The sequence below is a fragment of the Engystomops pustulosus genome, chromosome 5 (assembly GCF_040894005.1).
Source record: "Engystomops pustulosus chromosome 5, aEngPut4.maternal, whole genome shotgun sequence".
In the NCBI taxonomy this organism is placed as follows: domain Eukaryota; kingdom Metazoa; phylum Chordata; class Amphibia; order Anura; family Leptodactylidae; genus Engystomops; species Engystomops pustulosus.
In genome coordinates, this window is record NC_092415.1 from 54,305,287 (window position 1) to 54,323,994 (window position 18,708).

The following is an 18,708-nucleotide window of genomic DNA, read 5'->3' on the forward strand; positions in this document are numbered from 1 at the left end:
CACATGAAGCTGCATGGACTCTGGTGGCCATCAGACCTGGAATGAGGCTGCATTCAAAGGGGAGGAAACTTAAAGGGGGGGGGGGGAGACTTTCTCGAAATTCATGTTTGCACTGTAACACAATTTTAAGTTGCAGACAAATAACTATAATAGTTTAAACATTTTTAATAAAAATTCTAAATTGTGACAATGCTATTCTTCATATTTTAACTGATTTTTATTTTCTATTATCCCATGGTACCAGTGTTATTAACACACAGTTACCATATATGCTATCTCTTGCCACAAATGACCATATTTTTAGTAAATCAGAAGATTTTATGATACTTTTGGTGTTTTTTTTTTTAGTTTCTATATTATTTTAGTCAGTAATGTTTAGGCCATTGTTAGCCAATGCTGTGGCCCTGGAGCCATATGTTGTCTGCTACAGAAACTATTATGCACCATTGAAGACTATCGGAATAGGTCAGATGCTTACATAAGGGTAAGGACCACTTAATGAATCACCAATATCTGGTAAAGAACCTTATCATTGTTATCATTGTAATACTGTATATGGGATATTTGACACAAGGACCATGGGTTTCACACCAGTACAATATCCTAATAATATCAGTGTCATTGGGCAGTCTCTCATAACCAATTACTTAAACCATGCCATTAGAGGTAACTGAGAAAATAGACATACAACTAGAAACATAAAGAAAAAAAGCAATGCAGTACAAAATAAGAAGCTGAAGATATACATACATACATACAATAAAACAAAACATAGTGGTCATTCTCAAGTGAAAATGTCCCAATACTGCATTAGGTGTGCCACTGTCTGGCTATTTGTAATCTGTATACTTAGAATCTTTGAAAATGGGGCACATAGAAATTACTTTTAGTAATTAGTGAGTCATCTAAGAAGTACTATTCTAAGAAACTAGACAAAACAGTGGGAAAGTAAAATCACCACTTGTTTTTACTCAGTTTATCTGTACCAGAGTTTAAACAGCACCCCTTAAAGAAGCATAACTATTGTTTAACTAATTGAAATAGGAGATGGATTTTCATGAGTCAATTGGATTAGGTTTCATAAATTCAGCTTTTCACAGATATCATGTTTATGGGGCGAACCAGACTGTACTATGTGGTCATAATGAGCAACATATTTCCATGGAGAAGAGAATGTCCCCTTAAGTGCCTTGCCACTGCTTGGTTAGCTAGAATTATACATGGATTAAAAAAAATCTACCATCAAAATCAATCATGATAAACCAGGGACATTTACTCATAGATCCAGGCACAATGACTGTGGTAATGTTTATTAGATTTGTTATCCATGGCCTCCTTCCTACTAAAATAGACTTTTAAAAGTAAATGGGTTGGCCACTTTCAGCAAATAATTGATATTTAAACTAATGAGCCCCTTCTGTGCTGCAGATTCCCAGACTGGTACAGAAGGAGCACTTCCCCTCCGACTTTGTGCTTGCTGCTGCTGAGATTACTGGAAGTGCAGGGGGAGGGGGTGGGTAGGCAATGCATCTGGATCTATTAGTAAGTGCCCCTGGTTTATCAAGCCCGGCTTTGGTGGAAGGTTTCCTATAAAACTTTGTTCACACTAATGCTGTTAAAGAGGATTTTTTTATTAAAAAAGAATAAACATACATCGGGTATATTTTTACTTTATCTGTTATTCCAAATTTATTACATAATGACAAGGAAGGAACAAATATGGATATAACTTAGCCTTGCGATACCTATTTTAGCAAAAACATAGTTTAGTAGGGGTGTTAAATAATAGGCAGGTAGTTACTTTAGCATCCCCTAATAGGCAACTAAGAAAATATAAGAAAATAGAACTGTATAAAAATATTTGCTATAAAGAAAAACATAGATTTTTTTTTGTTTTATTGCATATTATTATAGAAGCTTCTATAGGGATCATTAGCAGACCTGATGTAAAGTAAAGCATGTCATAAAAGGCATTGGAAGTACAACATGTGGCAGGGTCAGGTGGGAATAATATTTACAGCACAGTTACACAATATTAATTTACATATATTACATCAAGTGAGACAAAAGTGGAAAACAGTTGGCCAAGTACAAAGACAACTTCGTGGAAGAATTAAAATTTTTGTTCCTTTGCATTTTTATTTCAATTTACTATTTTATTTCTAATGCTTATAAAGCAGTGGAAAAAATTTCTTTATAAGTTCATTTTCAAGATACTTAACTTATTAAGACCAATGGAAACCAATATGTACGATTTTTCTAGATAAATAACATTTTTTCATTATGTCTTAAAGAGTTAATAATTCTAAACATATCTAAAATTTACCATAATTGTGTATAGTTTATCCTTTATGTAAGTCAATGTCCAGGGCAACAGGCAAACTTATTTTTTTGTGTATTGAACTGTGCTATATTTTGTCACTTTGCTGCGGGTTAAACTAGGGGAAGTGGAACCCACAGTTTGAGTTAGCAAAGGTTCTGCAGTTAGCATTTGGGTTTTAATAGCTGGACCAGATCTTACAGTTTTTTCAGTTACATAAATATTTTGAGTGCTTCCCATTTCTGGACGAATGCTTAAATTTCCATGGGCATTCGAGATGGGTTGTATAACTCTTTCAGTTTGAGCTAGCAAAGGTTCTGCAGTCAACATTTGGGTGTTAATGGCTGGTCCAGCAGATCTAACAGTTTTTTCAGTAACATAAATATTTTGAGAGCTTCCCATTTCTGGGCGAATACTTAAATTTCCCTGGGCATTGGAGATTGGTTGTATCACCCTTTCAGTAACCACAACATTTTGTGCATCACCTAAATCTAAGTCTGGGATATTAAATGAATTAGAAAGCCTTGAACTGTTTGGTGCAACAACCCTTTCTCGTAATACAACATTTGATCCATCTGCTATGCTCGTCAGATTTGGTATTTCTATAAATTCATGAACACCAGATGCTGGACGGACAACTCTCTCTGTTACAATGACATTGGAACCTCTGTGAGCAGGTGGTGCTGCAGATTCAACCAACCTTTCTCTTACCAAAATATTTGTAGGTATGCCAGGATCTACATTTCTGACAACTGGTCTCAGTGTACCCCCAGTTGTTGTGTAGGTCTCAGTTACAACTACATTCCCTGGAATTAAAGTTTCTGGAATAGCTCTTACTGGTTGAAGATTGGCTGATGATATTGAGCTCTCGGTTAAGTATGTAGAACTGCTAACTGGCATGGAACGGTTTACTGTTGATTCATCTAACATAATATTTGTGTCAGTTTCTATAATTGGAACATTTGGAAATAATCTTGGCTCCTCACCACTTGACACTGGTTCAATCTCTGAACCAATGCAAATTTCTGCCAGTGTTTTAAATTTTGGTCCCAAAGTGTCCAAGTAGCTGTCATCCAAGTCATCAGCAATAAAACTGCAGCACCCAACAGATCCAGCTGGGCTTCCAATCCCTTCATTGTCATAGATTAGAAGACAGTCATTTGCTGGACGACTCTCATCTTCATTGGCATACGATTCAGCTTTCTGAAATGAAAGTAATCATTGAATTCCATAAGATCAATTTAAATACATGCAGCATCTTTCATAATTTCCTATAAACAATTTCCTAACTGAAGTATGTTATTTTAACCCCTTAGGTTACTATTTTAATGTGTACTCTGTTTTCTTGTGGCATTAAATATACCTGCTTAATATACCTGAAAATAAGTGAAATGATGGTTACACTTTCTAGAAAACAACAGAAAACAGGTCTATCATATACAATGCACTGTGTATCTTACCTCAGCAAAGTAGTTTTCTACATAAGCCGTGTTGAGTGTGCCACTCTTCTCATATGGTGGTAGCATGGTTCCCAAATAAGAATTGGCTACATTACTTTCGCCTGAAATTCCACCCATTCCAACCATTCCATCAAACCCATCTCCTTGAGCAATGGTTGTCTCAATCCCAGTACCGGACACGTCAGTGCGAGTAGCCCTTATACCAGTCCCTGAGATGCTTCCTGCACCAGTACCAACTCCATGTATGTTACTTGCATTGACCTCTACAAAAGAAGAATTTACAGAAATAAGAATACATGCACTATCCATTCAAGAGTGTTTGACCATAAATGTTATTGGCTAAGATGACTTTTATGACTGGCATTGAACACCTATCTGGCCCCTTAACCCCTTAAGGATGCAGGGTTTTTCCGCTCATTTCTCGCTCTCCAACTTCAAAAATCTATAACTTTTTCATTTTTACGTGTACAGACCTGTGTGAGGGCTTATTTTGTGCGTAACAAATATTTATTTTAACTTGCCGTGTACTGCGAAGCTGAAGAAAAATTCCAAATGTGGAAAAATTGAAAAAGAACCGTACGTTCTTGTGGGCTCAGTTTTTTCGACTTTGACTGTGCACTCAAAATAATACCTCAGCTTTATTCTTTGGTTCGGTGCGATCGCGGTGATACCAAATTTATATAGATTTTATTGTGTTTTAATACATTTTCAAAAATTAAACGAATGTGTACAAAAAAGAAAAAAAATTTTTTGCCATCTTCTGACGCTAATAACTTTTTCATACTTTGGTGCACGGAGCTGTGTGAAGTGTCATTTTTTGCGAAATGAGCCGATGTTTTCATTGCTACCATTCTGAGGTCTGTGCGACATTTTGATCATTTTTTATTTCATTTTTAATTTTAAAAAGGTGTAAAAGTCGCATTTCGGACATTTGAGTGCCATTTCCCGCCTCGGAGGTCACCGCCGGCCGCAACAGTTTTTATATTTTGATAGATCGGGCATTTTGGGACGCGGCGATACCTAATATGTTTGTGATTTTTACTGTTTATTATGTTTTATATCAGTTCTAGGGAAAGGGGGGTGATTAGAATTTTTTATATTTTATTAATTTTTTTTATTTTTTAAGCTTTTTTTTCTTTTTTTCCCCACTATTTCTTAGACCATCTAGGGTACATTAAATACCAAAAAACAAGATAAACCCAAAACTAGGTATACTACTCCAATTACCAATACATTAACCCTAGGTGGTCAGATTGCTCCTACCATATACTGCAATACTTCTGTATTGCAATATATGGCATTTTTGCAGCACATTCGTTACAATGAGCCACTGGCTCATTGTAACGAATCTGCAGAAGCCATGTAGCCTCGTATCAAACAAAGACCCGAGGCTACCATGGCAACTGATCGGCGCCCCCCGATGACGTTCGGGGGCTCGGCGATCGTAATAAAGACGAAAATGAAAGGGTAATAAATGAAAAGGATCATAATAAAGATGAATAAAGATCGTAATAAAGATGAAAATGAAAGGGTAATAAATGAAAGGGTTAATAGCCGCGATCGGTGCAAGCACCGACCGCGGTTATTAGCGGTGGGGGTTTTCTGCAATTTGCAAAAACCCCCACCCTTGTATGAAGAGGACTCAACCCGTGAGCCCTCTTCATACACTCCTTATACGTTAAGGAGTTAAAGAGAACCTGCCATGCAAATTAACCCACCCAAAATAAAGACTTAAAACTATAAGTAGAAAGCATTGTCCTTATGCCTAAATGGTTCATTTCTACGGCTGCAATGTTAAACATCAGTCTTTAAATTTATATGCAACTCGCTAGTGAGTCCAATAATACTAAGCTTAATTCCAGAATACCTCTGTAACATGGGCGATTATGAAACATCTATGCTGGGAATCCATCTACCTCTTTTTAATGGTATCTTAAATAAGATAATTTTGTAGTCATTATTATCATTATTATTCGTTATCACGTTTTAGACAATTCATTTGTTTTCTTCCAGTGTCCTTATTTGTCATGATTTTGAAAAACAGTGACACAACAGCATGTAATCATATCCTTTAAATTATAACTTACTAGAATAAAAGAATAATGAGTAAAATTACCAGAATAATCAGGTGCCCCTGTAGTTATAAATGGACTGGTCATATCCTAGATAGGAAAGAACAAATGACTGTTTATTAGTTGATATTCTTACATATCAATACTATGTAAAGATGCACTGATAACTGTGTAACTTCACACTAAATGTATAGAAACATGCCATGCCTACCACAATCATAAACAGAACAGAACAAAAAAGGGCCTCGGCGGGAAGGGGTTAACAAACTGCTGCAACAATGTTTGTCTAAAATCGTACAAAAAGAAGAGTAAGCTTACAGGGCACATGGTGTTCATGGAAACCTAAAATTCGCCATGTGGCAGAAGTGGCATCCTATGACTGTGCCACACCATTATCTATAATACCAGCCAGTGGCAGATTATAATATGGTCAGTTTGGGGCGATCACCTGATGTCTAGACATCCTGTGTGCCATAATTTTACTGAATATAAATTCATTAATAACAGGTTGCTGTATATAGTGTTTTTTCATTGGGATGATATATATATAATACAAATTTTTGGTTTGTACTCTATATAATAAATTACATTAGCCCCACGTGCAGTTTGTGTCACTAATGTGCAGGGTGTACCAGATTAATGAACAGTTTTTTTTCTGGTGCAGTCATTTTAATGGCGTGCACCACAATTATGTTTACCCTGAAGACATAAATGAGGCGGCTGGTGCGTATCTGCACTGAAACACCTGTTTAGGTGAACATAGTGCAGCCGAGACACAATAGTGGCAAAAACGTGTGCCAGTAGTTTGTACATGTATTTATGTGCAAACTACACCAGAATACTGGCACAGAAATATTAATAAATGTGGGCCATTATCAGCACTGTATATTATAATTATTCATGTTATAATAAATGATGAAGCACTGTATATGTCGTTAACTTGGTGAGTAAAATATATATTCATCAAAGGAGTGTTATATAATAAATGACGCAGGTTGTATAGCATGTTATAATAATTTTAGGTAGCATTTTTGTGAGGAACATTTTTGATAAATGGGAGGGACACATTGTCGACAGTTGTGTTGTGAGAGATATTTTAATGTATGCAGGGCCAGAGCATGGTCAGGATATTTTGATATATGCTGCAGTACAGCATGGTCATTAGTGAGGCATAGTTTTGTTATATCTCATTGGCACAGGGTCAGTTATGTTGTGAGAGGTGTATTTGATAATTGCAGGAGTACAATGTAGTCAGTTCTGCTGTGAGATAAATGTTTGAGATATGCTGGGGTACAGTGTGTTATGAGGAGTATTTGGTATACTATAAAATAGCATAAAAAACACCTTTATTTCTGGAATACTACTTTTTATTGTAAGTGGTGTTAACAAGGTTGTAATGGAAACTGGGAAAACCCTTTGGGGCAGCAAAACACTCCCAATGCCTGCGTCACTCTGGAACTTCTAGTTTTTGAAGTGCAGGGGGTTCATGGGATCACCTTCAGCTAATAATTGGCCTCCTCTCATCATGGGATGCCACTTTCTAGATGTCACGTGGTATTAGATGAGAACTGATTGGATGAAGCAGGTCCTGAGACCCCTTGGCACTTTTGGCTGAATAGTTGGGCAGAAGACTGGAAGTACCAGAGTGATGTGGGAGCTGGAGCAAAGTATGTACACATTTTGGCACCCCTGCCCGGCCTCCTTTTAAGTTTGAGTTTAATTTTGTTTTACCTCTGTATTCAAAATATCCATATTAGATTTGCAGGCAAATTATTATTGTTTGTAATTCATTTAACAATACCAAAAACTTACCACATCTTCAGGTTTGGCACCTTCGGTTCCCCATTGATGAAAAGCACCATCATACCCAGCTGCTACTGGAACAAATTTAGCTGCTGCAGCAGAGCCACATACACATAGTGGCAGTAGGAGCAGAGCCACTGTTAAGAAACAATCAAGTAGCATATACTTTAGCAAAACATTTTACCATTTTTAATCTAAAAGAAAATTTTCAACTAAAGACCAACATACTTTATGCATGAATTTTAATACAAATTATTGACAAACCACAAAAATAAATGATGAACGGTTGATAAATCACATGAGATTGTGGGACCCATGTTTAAAAGGTGTTGTGGGAAATTTTTCCTTGACAGCACCTATACCTATTTAGAAAACGGGGAGGCGGGGGGGGGGGGGGTTCCAACTGTTTGGACACCCAGTGAGCATGACCATGAGAAGAGGGTCGTTCAAGTGCTATTGGGGAATAAACACAACCACCACTACATTCACTTCTGTTAGATAATCGTATGGTGTTTTAGTTGTGTTAAAAGCATTTAATTTTTTTTTATTTCAGTGTCAATAAATTTTACATATACAAAAAAGCAAGGACTGTATAGAAACTGATTTCCAAAAGAGCGCAAAAAAAGTTGCAATTGAACACAAGCACCATGAAAAGTCTCTACAGTACAAAAAGGCAAACAAACAGTTTGATATATGTACCCCAGTCTATCTAGTTCCAACTAGGTCTAACTTTCTATACTAGAAAAAACTTCAACACTGATATGAACAAGGCTTTATTTAACATTTTCATAACCAATATGGTTCTTGAAGATTGAACATCCTTGCATTTTATTTTAGCAAAAATGGTAAGTGTACCTGACCAGTGCGTACTAAACTCTAATAAGAAGTACCACAAGCAACTGCCTGTTTCGCAGTATACAAGCGCTTTGTCCAGGGTATCTGCACCTGTCTTTTAATCAACGCAATCATCATTGCTGTAGCAACATGAGGAAGCTAAGGCTGCTAGGTATTATAAACCTGCACCACCAACTTGTTATCAAAGTGGGAAGCGCCAAAATTCATCTTTCAGAAACGCTCGTCCACTTATAATATCCTAAATGAGCATTATTAATGTACTGGTAGTACAGAGGGAAAAACCGTCCATTTGCATAACTCAGAACTCTTCACCCTTCTCTCTCTAATACAATAAATCTCTATTCATGGATAAATGATGTACTTTTTATCCAAATATGTTCTGGGCATGTTTAGAAGACCATTGTGTGTTTAAACTAAGTGATAAATTTGTAGGATGTGTTTGTCTGTACCTTTGGTATGTGGATGACATATTCATGGTGTGGGCTGGTACACTTAACTACTTTCTGGAGTTTATGGATTATTGGAACTCCAACAATACGAATATGTCCTTCACAACGAGGCTAGACGACAAGAAATGTGATTTTTTTTTTTTTGGATGTCACATCTGAAGATGACATTTTGAAAACATCAGTACATAGAAAGGTTACAGCAACAAACAGTCTGCTGCACTCCTCTTCTATCTTCATGTGTGCAGAAGGTCCGCCACAGCTCAGTGGGCAGCACCTCTTTTTTTCTTCATGCCGGCAGAGGAGATGCCCGGGGCGTCGGAATGGTGAGTACTCAGTTAATTCTTTTTTATGCGCAAGCTACATGCTTCAGGGAGCAGGCTATATACTTCAAGGGACTGGCAAGCTATGTATTTCATGGGGATGGCAGGCTATATACTACAGGGGCTGGCAGGCTATATACTACAGCGGGCTGGCAGGCTATATACTACAAGGGGCTGGCAGACTATATACTACAGGGGGCTGGCAGGCTATATATTGCAGGGAGCTGGCAGGCTATATACTACAGGGGCTGGCAGGCTATATACTACAGCGGGCTGGCAGGCTATATACTACAAGGGGCTGGCAGGCTATATATTGCAGGGGGCTGGCAGGCTATATACAGGGCCTGGCAGGCTATATACTTCAAGGGGCTGGCAGACTATATACTTCAAGGTGCTGGCATGCTATATACTACAGGGGGCTGTCAGGCTATATACTACAGGGGGCTGGCAGTCTATATATTACAAGGGGCTGACAGGCTATATACGACAGAGGGCTGCAAGGCTATATACTACAGGGGGCTGCAATGCTATACACTACAGGGGGCTGGCAAACTATATACTGTGGATGCTGTGACCAATGCATTTCCCACCCTTAGCTTATACTCGAGTCAATTGGTTTTCCCAGTTTTTGGTACCTCAGCTTATACTTGGGTTGGCTTATACTCAAGTATATATGGTAATAGCAATTGATGAGCCCTTTATTTAGCTAGCAGGATATTTGAAAATTAGGTTTTGTCAAAAAGGCTATCCTATGACATTGATCAAGAAGGGGAAAAAGTGATGCAAATAGGCAATTTTCCCTTCTATACTTCCGGTACATCAATAATGCTCCCTTAGGATATCACATGGGCTGAGCTTTTCTGAAAGATCAATGTCTGGGATATCCCGATTTTGGCTCTTCTCACTTTGGTGACATGTTGGTGATGCATGAAAAAGGTGCGAATTTATACTAGCTAACAGCCTTCGCTTCCTCTTGTTACCAGAGCAATGCTGCCCGCCCCTTTTTGATTAAAAGAAAGGTGCAGATATCTTGTACTTGAGGTGGACAAAGCACTTGTATAGCTGCTCTGCTCCTACTCCGCCTGATCGGCTGCTGTTTTTATGAAGGACTTTTGAATAAAGATTATGCATTATTTTAATCAGTGAGTGCAGAGGTTTTCTTCATGCTTCATACACTTCTGCTCATGAGATAACTTCTATTTCTATTGTTATACTGCTGAGCACCACAGTATTAAATTGATGTCAGTCTCTAATCCATGCTGTGGGGGTCTGACCAGTGGTTTAAAGGGACAGCTCCCCTATTGTTTCTTTGGTGTTGATATACTATAATGTGTATTGGGGTCCCTGGTGGCTGAGAAGCATATTCCCCTACCTGCATTCAGTACTTATTACACCCCTACATTCTTACAATATCTTCCTGTGACTGTTTTACCAGAGATGATATAAGGGGAGATTACTTACATAGAAGAACTAAGAATCCAAGTACCATAAGGCCAATTGCAGCGGGGCCAAGGGATACATTCCTGCCTGCTTGTTTTGAAGCATCACAAGTTCCAGCAGCAGTACACTCACAGACTTTTACATTAATAGGAAAGGAACCTGGACAGGAAATATTATTTTTGTCTGTAACGTAGGCTAGCAAGGTATAGTTACGAACACTAACAGAAGGGCTTCCAATCAAAGTGACAGCCGTGTCTAAAAAATAAAATAAATGAAAGTCAATAATTTTTTCATGTAACTTTATCGGACTAAAAATAAATGGCATTCATTTATTGGAACTATCTATCTATATAAAAAGGATAAAAGACAGTAGCACAGCCAATTTGTAGAAATGGAAAAAGGGATGCTCTGCTAAAAAATACCTATATATATCTGTCTTTTCCATTTTATCTCTAGCAAACAACATAACAAAGAATATAGAGAAGGCAAGCTGTAACCATTTTTATTCTTAGTTTGTAAAATCTTGTTTAATATTCACCATTTAATGGCTGGACGGTCCAATCAGAATTTTGCGCAATAGTTATTTTCAAAGGAGAATTCATTGGGTCTTGAACTGCTTTAATAACAAAGCTACGATCTTTCAGACATGCCATACGGTGTTCTAGTGTAAACACAGGGCAAGCTTGATTTGGGTTTGTTGTATCTGGTACTACTACTGCTACTGTAGCAGTTGATGTTAGGTCAGGATTATCTATGTAAAAAAGGAATAAGAAATAGGTAAAAGCAGTGAAGACTTTTAAATTAATCATTAATGTACTGTTATAGTCTTACTGGTGTCTTCAGCAAAGATTGTAGCTGTGTAGTTTGGACCACTGTTGCCTAAACCATCTCGAACCATTTCATAAGTCATTTTGAGTTCTCCAGTTACAGAGTCAATGATAAGCCACCTGCTGGAATCTTTATTCAATGAATACCTATAGAGAGTGACAGCATTAATAAAGATAATAAAATAAATATGCATTTTTGTTTAAGGTTTTTCCTTTGAAGCTTTTTTTTTTACCATTGGTCCAATGATGAGTAAAAATAATAAAGAACTTTCCTTGGTGTAATGTGGCTCCTCATGTCACTGACAGCTACTATGGGTATACCAAAGCTCAATAGTAACTCACGTCAACAGCATGCACCCTCTACATCACCAAACTAGTTTGAGCTAATTCTAAGGACATTATCCCAGAAAAAGTAAAACAGCATCTACAGCTATAATTATCAGTACAGTAGGGAGTTGATGAGTGCAGCCAGGCAGCATAACACTTGTATTCTCATCTTTTTTGGGGGATCTTTCCACTTTGCAAGCTTCATCTTTAATTTTCTGTTGCCCTTGAGCTTGCAGGTGCATACTACAGTGTTTTTTTCTCAGTATTTGTAAGTGAAAATCAGAAATGTGTCATTAACCAAAAAGGTGTTGAATCCCTCTATTATACTTTTTTTCTGTGAAATCCATTTTGACTTCCAAGAATACATTGGGAAAAGTCCCTAACTCTTGTCCCATGTCCAAACCTGTGTTACTGATTATCAGTCTATTCCTCTTTTATCCAACCGCATCCCCTGACCTTTTATGACCCACTTAAGGTTAATATTGTAGGGAGCAGACCGTTGGTTTTGTGAATGATCACGATGGATGTAGCATCTTTGAATGAAAACTATGGAGCTGGGAGGATATGCAATCGATGCCAATATCCTCTCTGACCAGCTGCCTTATGTGGCTTTTGCAACACAGCCCAGTGATGTCACATCCATTATCCAGCTCTGTCACTGGATTATGTAGAGTTAAACTGCATTTTCTTCATTGAACTGATCACAGATTTACAATAAGAGTGAAATGAACATTTTAACTTACACAACATTTGTGGCTGGTCTTCCAGTATCTAGATCGATAGCTACAATTTTGGCCAATACATAGTTAATTGCCTGTTCTGCTGTTAATCCTGATGGAATTTGTATATTGTAGGTGGAAGGAATAAAAACAGGTCCTTCTTTAACATTTTGTACTTGAACATTTATGCTTGTCACTTTTGCTTGGTATTCAGACATGATAGAGTAATGGAAAGCTGCCCGGTTTCTTACAAGAATACCTAAATTGAGAGCCTGCATTGCTTCGTAATCCAATGCCTATAGGCACAACACAAACAAAAAATACACAGTTAAAGCATTTGAAATACTTCATGTGTTGGACTTGCACATGTATTCAACCTTTACGGTCTTAGAATTGTGATTATTAAAATGTTTAAATTCTACATGATCCAAATTTAATTCCAGTATTACAACATATTAGCAAAACCATCAGTTTATATTACAGTACATTTACATTTCTTGAAGAGTGTTGAAAACTTTTCTGAAAGCTGGTCATATCACACTGCATTTATTGGGATGTTAAAGCAAAAGAAAAGATACTTATTTACAGGTGGTCCCCTACTTAAAAACACCCGACTTACAGACGACCCCTAGTTACAAACAGACCTCTGCATGTTGGTAATTTATTCTACTATCAAAGGTGTCTGCAATTAAGCTTTATTGGTAATCCTGGTTCTTACGACAACCCAACATTTTTAACCCCTTAAAGACCTGGCCCTTTTTAGTTTTTTTCACTTCCATTTTTCACTCACCACCTTCAAAAATTGATTACTTTTTTATTTTTCCACATACAGAGCTCTGTAATGGCTTATTTTCTGCATAACAAATTGCACTTCATAGTGATTGTATTTAATATTCCATGCCGTGTACTGGGAAGCAGGAAAAAAATTCCAAATACCGTGAAAATGGTGAAAAAACGCATTTGCAATGTTTTTTCTTGTGGGCTTGGATTTTACAGCTTTTGCAGCTCTGGATTTTACAGCCACAAATGACATGTCTACTTTATTCTCTGGGTCGGTACCATACCAAATTTATACAGGTTTTATAAGGTTTTCATACATTTACAAAAATTAAAACCTTCTGCACAATTTTGCCATCTTCTGGCGCCAATAACTTTTTTATAGTTTGCTGTACAGAGCTGTAGGTGGTGTCATTTTTTGCAACTTTTGATGGCGTTTTAATTGCTCTAATTTTTAGGACTGTCCGACCTTTTGATCACTTTTGATATTTTTTTTTATATTTTTCAAAATGGCAAAAAAGTGCCATTTTTGACTTTGGGTGTTATTTTCCCTTACGGGGTTAAACGGGGTGAAAAACCATTATTATATTTTCATAGATCGGGCATTTTAGGATGCGGCAATACCTAATGGGTTAATGATTTTTACTGTTTATTAATATTTATATCAGTTCTAGTTTAATATTTTAACTTTTTTTTATTTTTACTTTTACTATTTTTCAGACTCCCTAGGGTACTTTAACCCTAGGTTGTTTGATCAATCCTATCATATACTGCCATACTACAGTATGGCAGTATATGGGGATTTTCCTCCTTATTCATTACAATGTGCAATTAACCCGAGGCTGTCATGGCGACAGATCGCCGCTCCCCGATGACATCACGGAGAGTGTCGATCCGCTGCAAGATGGCGGCACCAATGCTGCCGGCGTTGATTGGCGGGAAAACACCCGAGGTCGGTACTCACACTAAGCAATATGCAGCAAAGACTTACCGGCTATCGTGAGGGCTCAGCCCACGAGTCCTCTCCATGCACCAGGACCCGGCGCACGCCGTACTAGTACGCTGCGCGTTGTGAAGGGGTTAAAATCCAATTGTCAAAAAAAAAACTAAAAAATTCTGGCAGGGGTTACAATTATAAAATATACAGATCCGACTTACATACAAATTCAACTTAAAAACAAACCTACAGATCCTATCCTGTACGTAACATGGGGACTGCCTGTATTATTTATTCATGTTATCTTTACTATATGACGTAATATTACCATTTCCATCAAAAATAGTTAGTTAAACAGTTACTGTAGCAGGTTTATTTTTTGACAGTATCGTGGGGGTTTATTATGAAGGTGTTTTTAACATGCATGAAAAATGTTTATATTTTGTTGAATCATTTAAAACCCCTATGATTATGTCCTCTCTGTGTGATCACACACCAGGATTTTTTGGGGTTTTTGCTTTGGTGGACAGAGCCCTAAGTACACATTTGACACTTAAAAGTAGAAAACTATTGTTTAAACCGGTTCAGGACCAGGCCCTTTCCTATTTTTTTCATTTCCATTTTTCACTCCCCACCTTCAAAAATCTCTAACTTTTTTAATTTTACAAGTAAAGAGCTGTGTGGCGGCTTGTTTTCTGCGTAACAAATTGCACTCAATATGTCAATATGATTACGGGGAAATTTTGTATAGGTTTTCTTACATTTACATAAATTAAAACCTCCTGTACAAAATTTTTTTTTGATTTGCCCATATTCTGGCACTAATAACTTTTTTATACTTCGTTGTACGGACCCGCTGGGTCCTGGACTTTTGATGATGTTTTCAATTATATCATTATTAGGACTGTACAACCTTTTGATCACTTTTTATAGATTCTTAAAATGTTTTTCAAAATGTCAAAAAAGTGGCATTTTCGACTTTGAGCGCTATTTTCCATTGCGGGGTTAAATGCAGTGAAAAACCGTTACTATATTTTGATAGATCAGGCATTTTCGGACGCGTCGATACCTAATGTGTTCATGAATTTTACTGTTTATTTATATTTATATCAGTTCTAGGGAAAGGGGGTGATTTGAATTTTTAGGGTTTGTTTTTAAACTTTTTTTAATTTTTACTATTTTTTAGAATCCCTAGGGTACTTTAACCCTAGGTTGTCTGATTGTTCCTACCATATACTACCATACCACAAAATGCCAGTATATGGGAATTTTCCTCCTCATTCACTACAATGTGTTGATAGCACATTGTAATGAATGGGTTAACACGAGTCTTCCGAGGACCTGGGGCTGTCATGGCAACGGCTCCATGGTGGTGATCCTCGGCAGGATGGCGCCCATGTGCGGCCATCTTTTTGGAGCCGCTGGCAGCTTTGCCGGCGGCTATCGCCTGTAAAACACCCTCCATTGATGTAGCACCGATCACGAGTGTAACCGGTAAGTCTTTGCTGCAACATGCAGCAAAGACTTACCGCCAATGGAGAGGGCGCAGCCTCTGAGCCCTCTCCATGCACCGGGACCGTACCTACGCCATGACTAAACGGCGGTCGGGCAGGCGTAAACCTGTTAATATACTAATTGCAATTGTATGTAGGTACAATTTGTGACTTAAAGAGGTTTTTTTCTGATAGGATGGTTTTTGAAAGTGCTGACAGCGAGTTGATTTTGCATGTAACCACTGAGGTAATCCCTGAGCAGTCACATCTAAAGAAACGAGGTTGGCTCAGCTGCAGACATGCAGAATGAATGTCATTTTAGAGCTTCCGGTGTAATGGGGCAGGAAACACTTGAGAACGATAGCCATGGCTGGAATATAGGGGGGCCTCCTGAAAAGAATGTCATCTGAGGGTTTTTATTGAAAATTTGAAAATGTCTTTAATATTGCCTGTTAAGTAGTCTGGCCAGGTGTATCCTCTGTACAGGCAGTCCCCGGGTTACATACAAGATAGGGTCTGTAGGTTTGTTCTTAAGTTGAATTTGTATGTAAGTCGGAACTGTATACTTTATCATTGTAACCCCAGCCAAAATTTTTTTGGTCTCTGTGTCAATTGGATTTTAAAAATGTTGGCTTGTCATTAGAACCAGGATTAACAATAAATCTTCATTGTAGACACCAGTCATTTTGAACAAGACAGAAAGTAGCACCAAGCACCAATCCACACTGTAGCTGTAGATGTAAAAAACTTTTCTTTTTTCACTTTTCACAAATATTCCCGGGATATTCATCCACTTAAAAGGTATACCTTAGTGCAAACACTTGAAGTATAACAGTTAAAAATAAAAATAATATACTATACATAGTTAATGTCAGGGTAGTGCTGCAATAAATTTTTTTTCTTTTAGACACCAGTGATAACTGCTATAGCTGTTTATTGCAGCTTAAGGCTAAAGTACAGTAAATTGCCAACATCCAGAGGTCCTGTAACTAGGGGTCGTATGTAAGTCAGGTGTTCTTAAGTAGGGGACCGTCTGTATTCAGGATCCATGTGCTCCAAGTTACAATCCTGACTAGATCATATACAGTACATGTCTTTCAAAGTTGCATGCAGATATGTTTAAAGCAAATTGAGTCGCCTATAATGTTCCTAAACCAAATTGATATATATTATTTCTGCAGAAAATTTACCTTGACGATTCTCAGAGCACCTTCATTTGTCTGAGCATCTGTTTCAATAGCAAACCATCCTCCTTCATTGCCTGATATTATATCGAAAAATACAATCCAGTTATCAGAGTACATTTCATCCAGATCAAAAGCTTTCATCCTGAGGCTTGTTAAACCAACATAATTTTCTTGGATTTGAACTGAATACTGAAAATTAAAAAAGGAAATTAATGACCATACTCCTCATTTTTATGGTATGATGTATTGGTGTGTTGGTCACACACCAACTTCTCTAAGGGAAATTATTCACATCTACCTTAAAAAAAGGTTTAGGCAAAAAGTCCTGCATAATTCCTCTAAGATTGAAGCCCATTTTATAGTCATTGGGGGTTTTTGAGCAATTTAAAAAAAAATAAAAAACATACTTGTAGCAAAAGAAATGGGCGCACTCTGTATGTGGTCTACTATCTCCATGGGCCCCACAACAGCTGCATGGTGTGTCTTGTGGTATAAATACCCTTTCTAGAATTAAATGTATACATTATATAAAATGCTATTTTGTTTTACATGTTTTACATTGCCACAATATTATAAGTATTCCTAACTACATGTGTATATAATATTCCAATAAGAAAAGACCCGATTGCTAATAAAGAAAAATGTCATAAACTATATTAATGTAATTCCCAGTAGCATCAACTAGCAACCATTCAAGGAATTGGTATTTGTTGGTAAATTATGATTTGTCTATGTGATATTTACAGTACAATGGTTTACAATTAAAAAACTATATTAGAAAGTTGAAAAAAAATAGTATTAATGAAGTGTAAATTATGAAAGGCCCCTCCGAACAACCCCTTTTGTGATGAATGGCTCTTGTCTTTAACAAGAAATTTAGAAACTTTAATGGAATATGGGTGTATACTTACTGAATCATGCTCAAGGTAAGGGAAGTTGTCATTAACATCTAAAATTTTGATGCTGGCACCACATTGTCCAGACATTCCTCCAGGTCCTCCATTCAAGTCTGTTCCACTAACAACAAGGCTGTACCCGGATACCATCTAAAATATATATAAAAAAACCCTTAAGTAGGTCCTACGTAGTCTACATGTTCTGATGACATACACAGTGGGTACAGGAAGTATTCAGAGCCCTCTAAATGTTTCACTATTTGTTTCATTGCAGCCAATTGGAAAGATCAAAAAAGTTCCGTTTTGCTTATTAATTACACTCTGCAATCTTAATTGTTTAATAAATTAATATTACATGGTCATTAGTATTCAGACCCTTTGCTCAGCACTAGGTAGAAGCACCCATTTGAGCTAGTACAGCCATGAGTCCTTTTGGGAATGTTGCAAAGTTTTTCACACATGGATTTGGGGATACTCTGCCTCTTCCTTGCAGATCCTCTCCAGTTCCCTCAGGTTGGATGGTGAATGTTGGTGGAAGCTATTTTCAAGTCTTTCCAGACATGCTCAATGGGGTTTAGGTAAGGGCACTGTCTGGGCCAGTCAAGAATTGTCATTGAGTTGTTCTGAAGCCACTGCTTTGTTATTTTAGCTGTGTGCTTAAGGTCATGGTCTTGTTGAATGGTTAACCTTTGACCCAGTCTGAGGTTTAGAGCAATCTGGAAGAGGTTTTCATCCAGGATATCTCTGTACTTTGCCACATTCATCTTTACATCAACTGCTACCAGTCACCCTGTCCCCACAGCTGAAAAATACCCCAACAGCACGA

The 18,708-nt window shown here is 37.4% G+C and overlaps 1 protein-coding gene and 1 long non-coding RNA gene across 5 annotated transcripts in view; one reads left to right on the forward strand and one right to left on the reverse strand.

Moving 5' to 3' along the window:
• The window catches only part of LOC140132797 (uncharacterized), a 54,150-nt gene that overhangs the window by 19,872 nt on the left and 15,570 nt on the right, over positions 1 to 18,708 (forward strand). The window lies entirely within an intron of this gene.
• LOC140132795 (desmoglein-4-like) overlaps positions 287 to 18,708 on the reverse strand; it is a 33,002-nt gene continuing 14,580 nt past the window's right edge. The window contains exons 7-16 of the mRNA XM_072152023.1: positions 17,898 to 18,032; positions 16,990 to 17,175; positions 12,617 to 12,888; positions 11,551 to 11,693; positions 11,258 to 11,470; positions 10,741 to 10,974; positions 7,665 to 7,792; positions 5,897 to 5,942; positions 3,781 to 4,043; positions 287 to 3,523 (exon numbers count right to left, since the gene is read on the reverse strand). Of these exons, the coding sequence (XP_072008124.1) occupies positions 2,384 to 3,523; positions 3,781 to 4,043; positions 5,897 to 5,942; positions 7,665 to 7,792; positions 10,741 to 10,974; positions 11,258 to 11,470; positions 11,551 to 11,693; positions 12,617 to 12,888; positions 16,990 to 17,175; positions 17,898 to 18,032 (2,760 nt within the window). The 3' untranslated portion in view covers positions 287 to 2,383. The remainder of the gene's footprint in view (positions 3,524 to 3,780; positions 4,044 to 5,896; positions 5,943 to 7,664; positions 7,793 to 10,740; positions 10,975 to 11,257; positions 11,471 to 11,550; positions 11,694 to 12,616; positions 12,889 to 16,989; positions 17,176 to 17,897; positions 18,033 to 18,708) is intronic.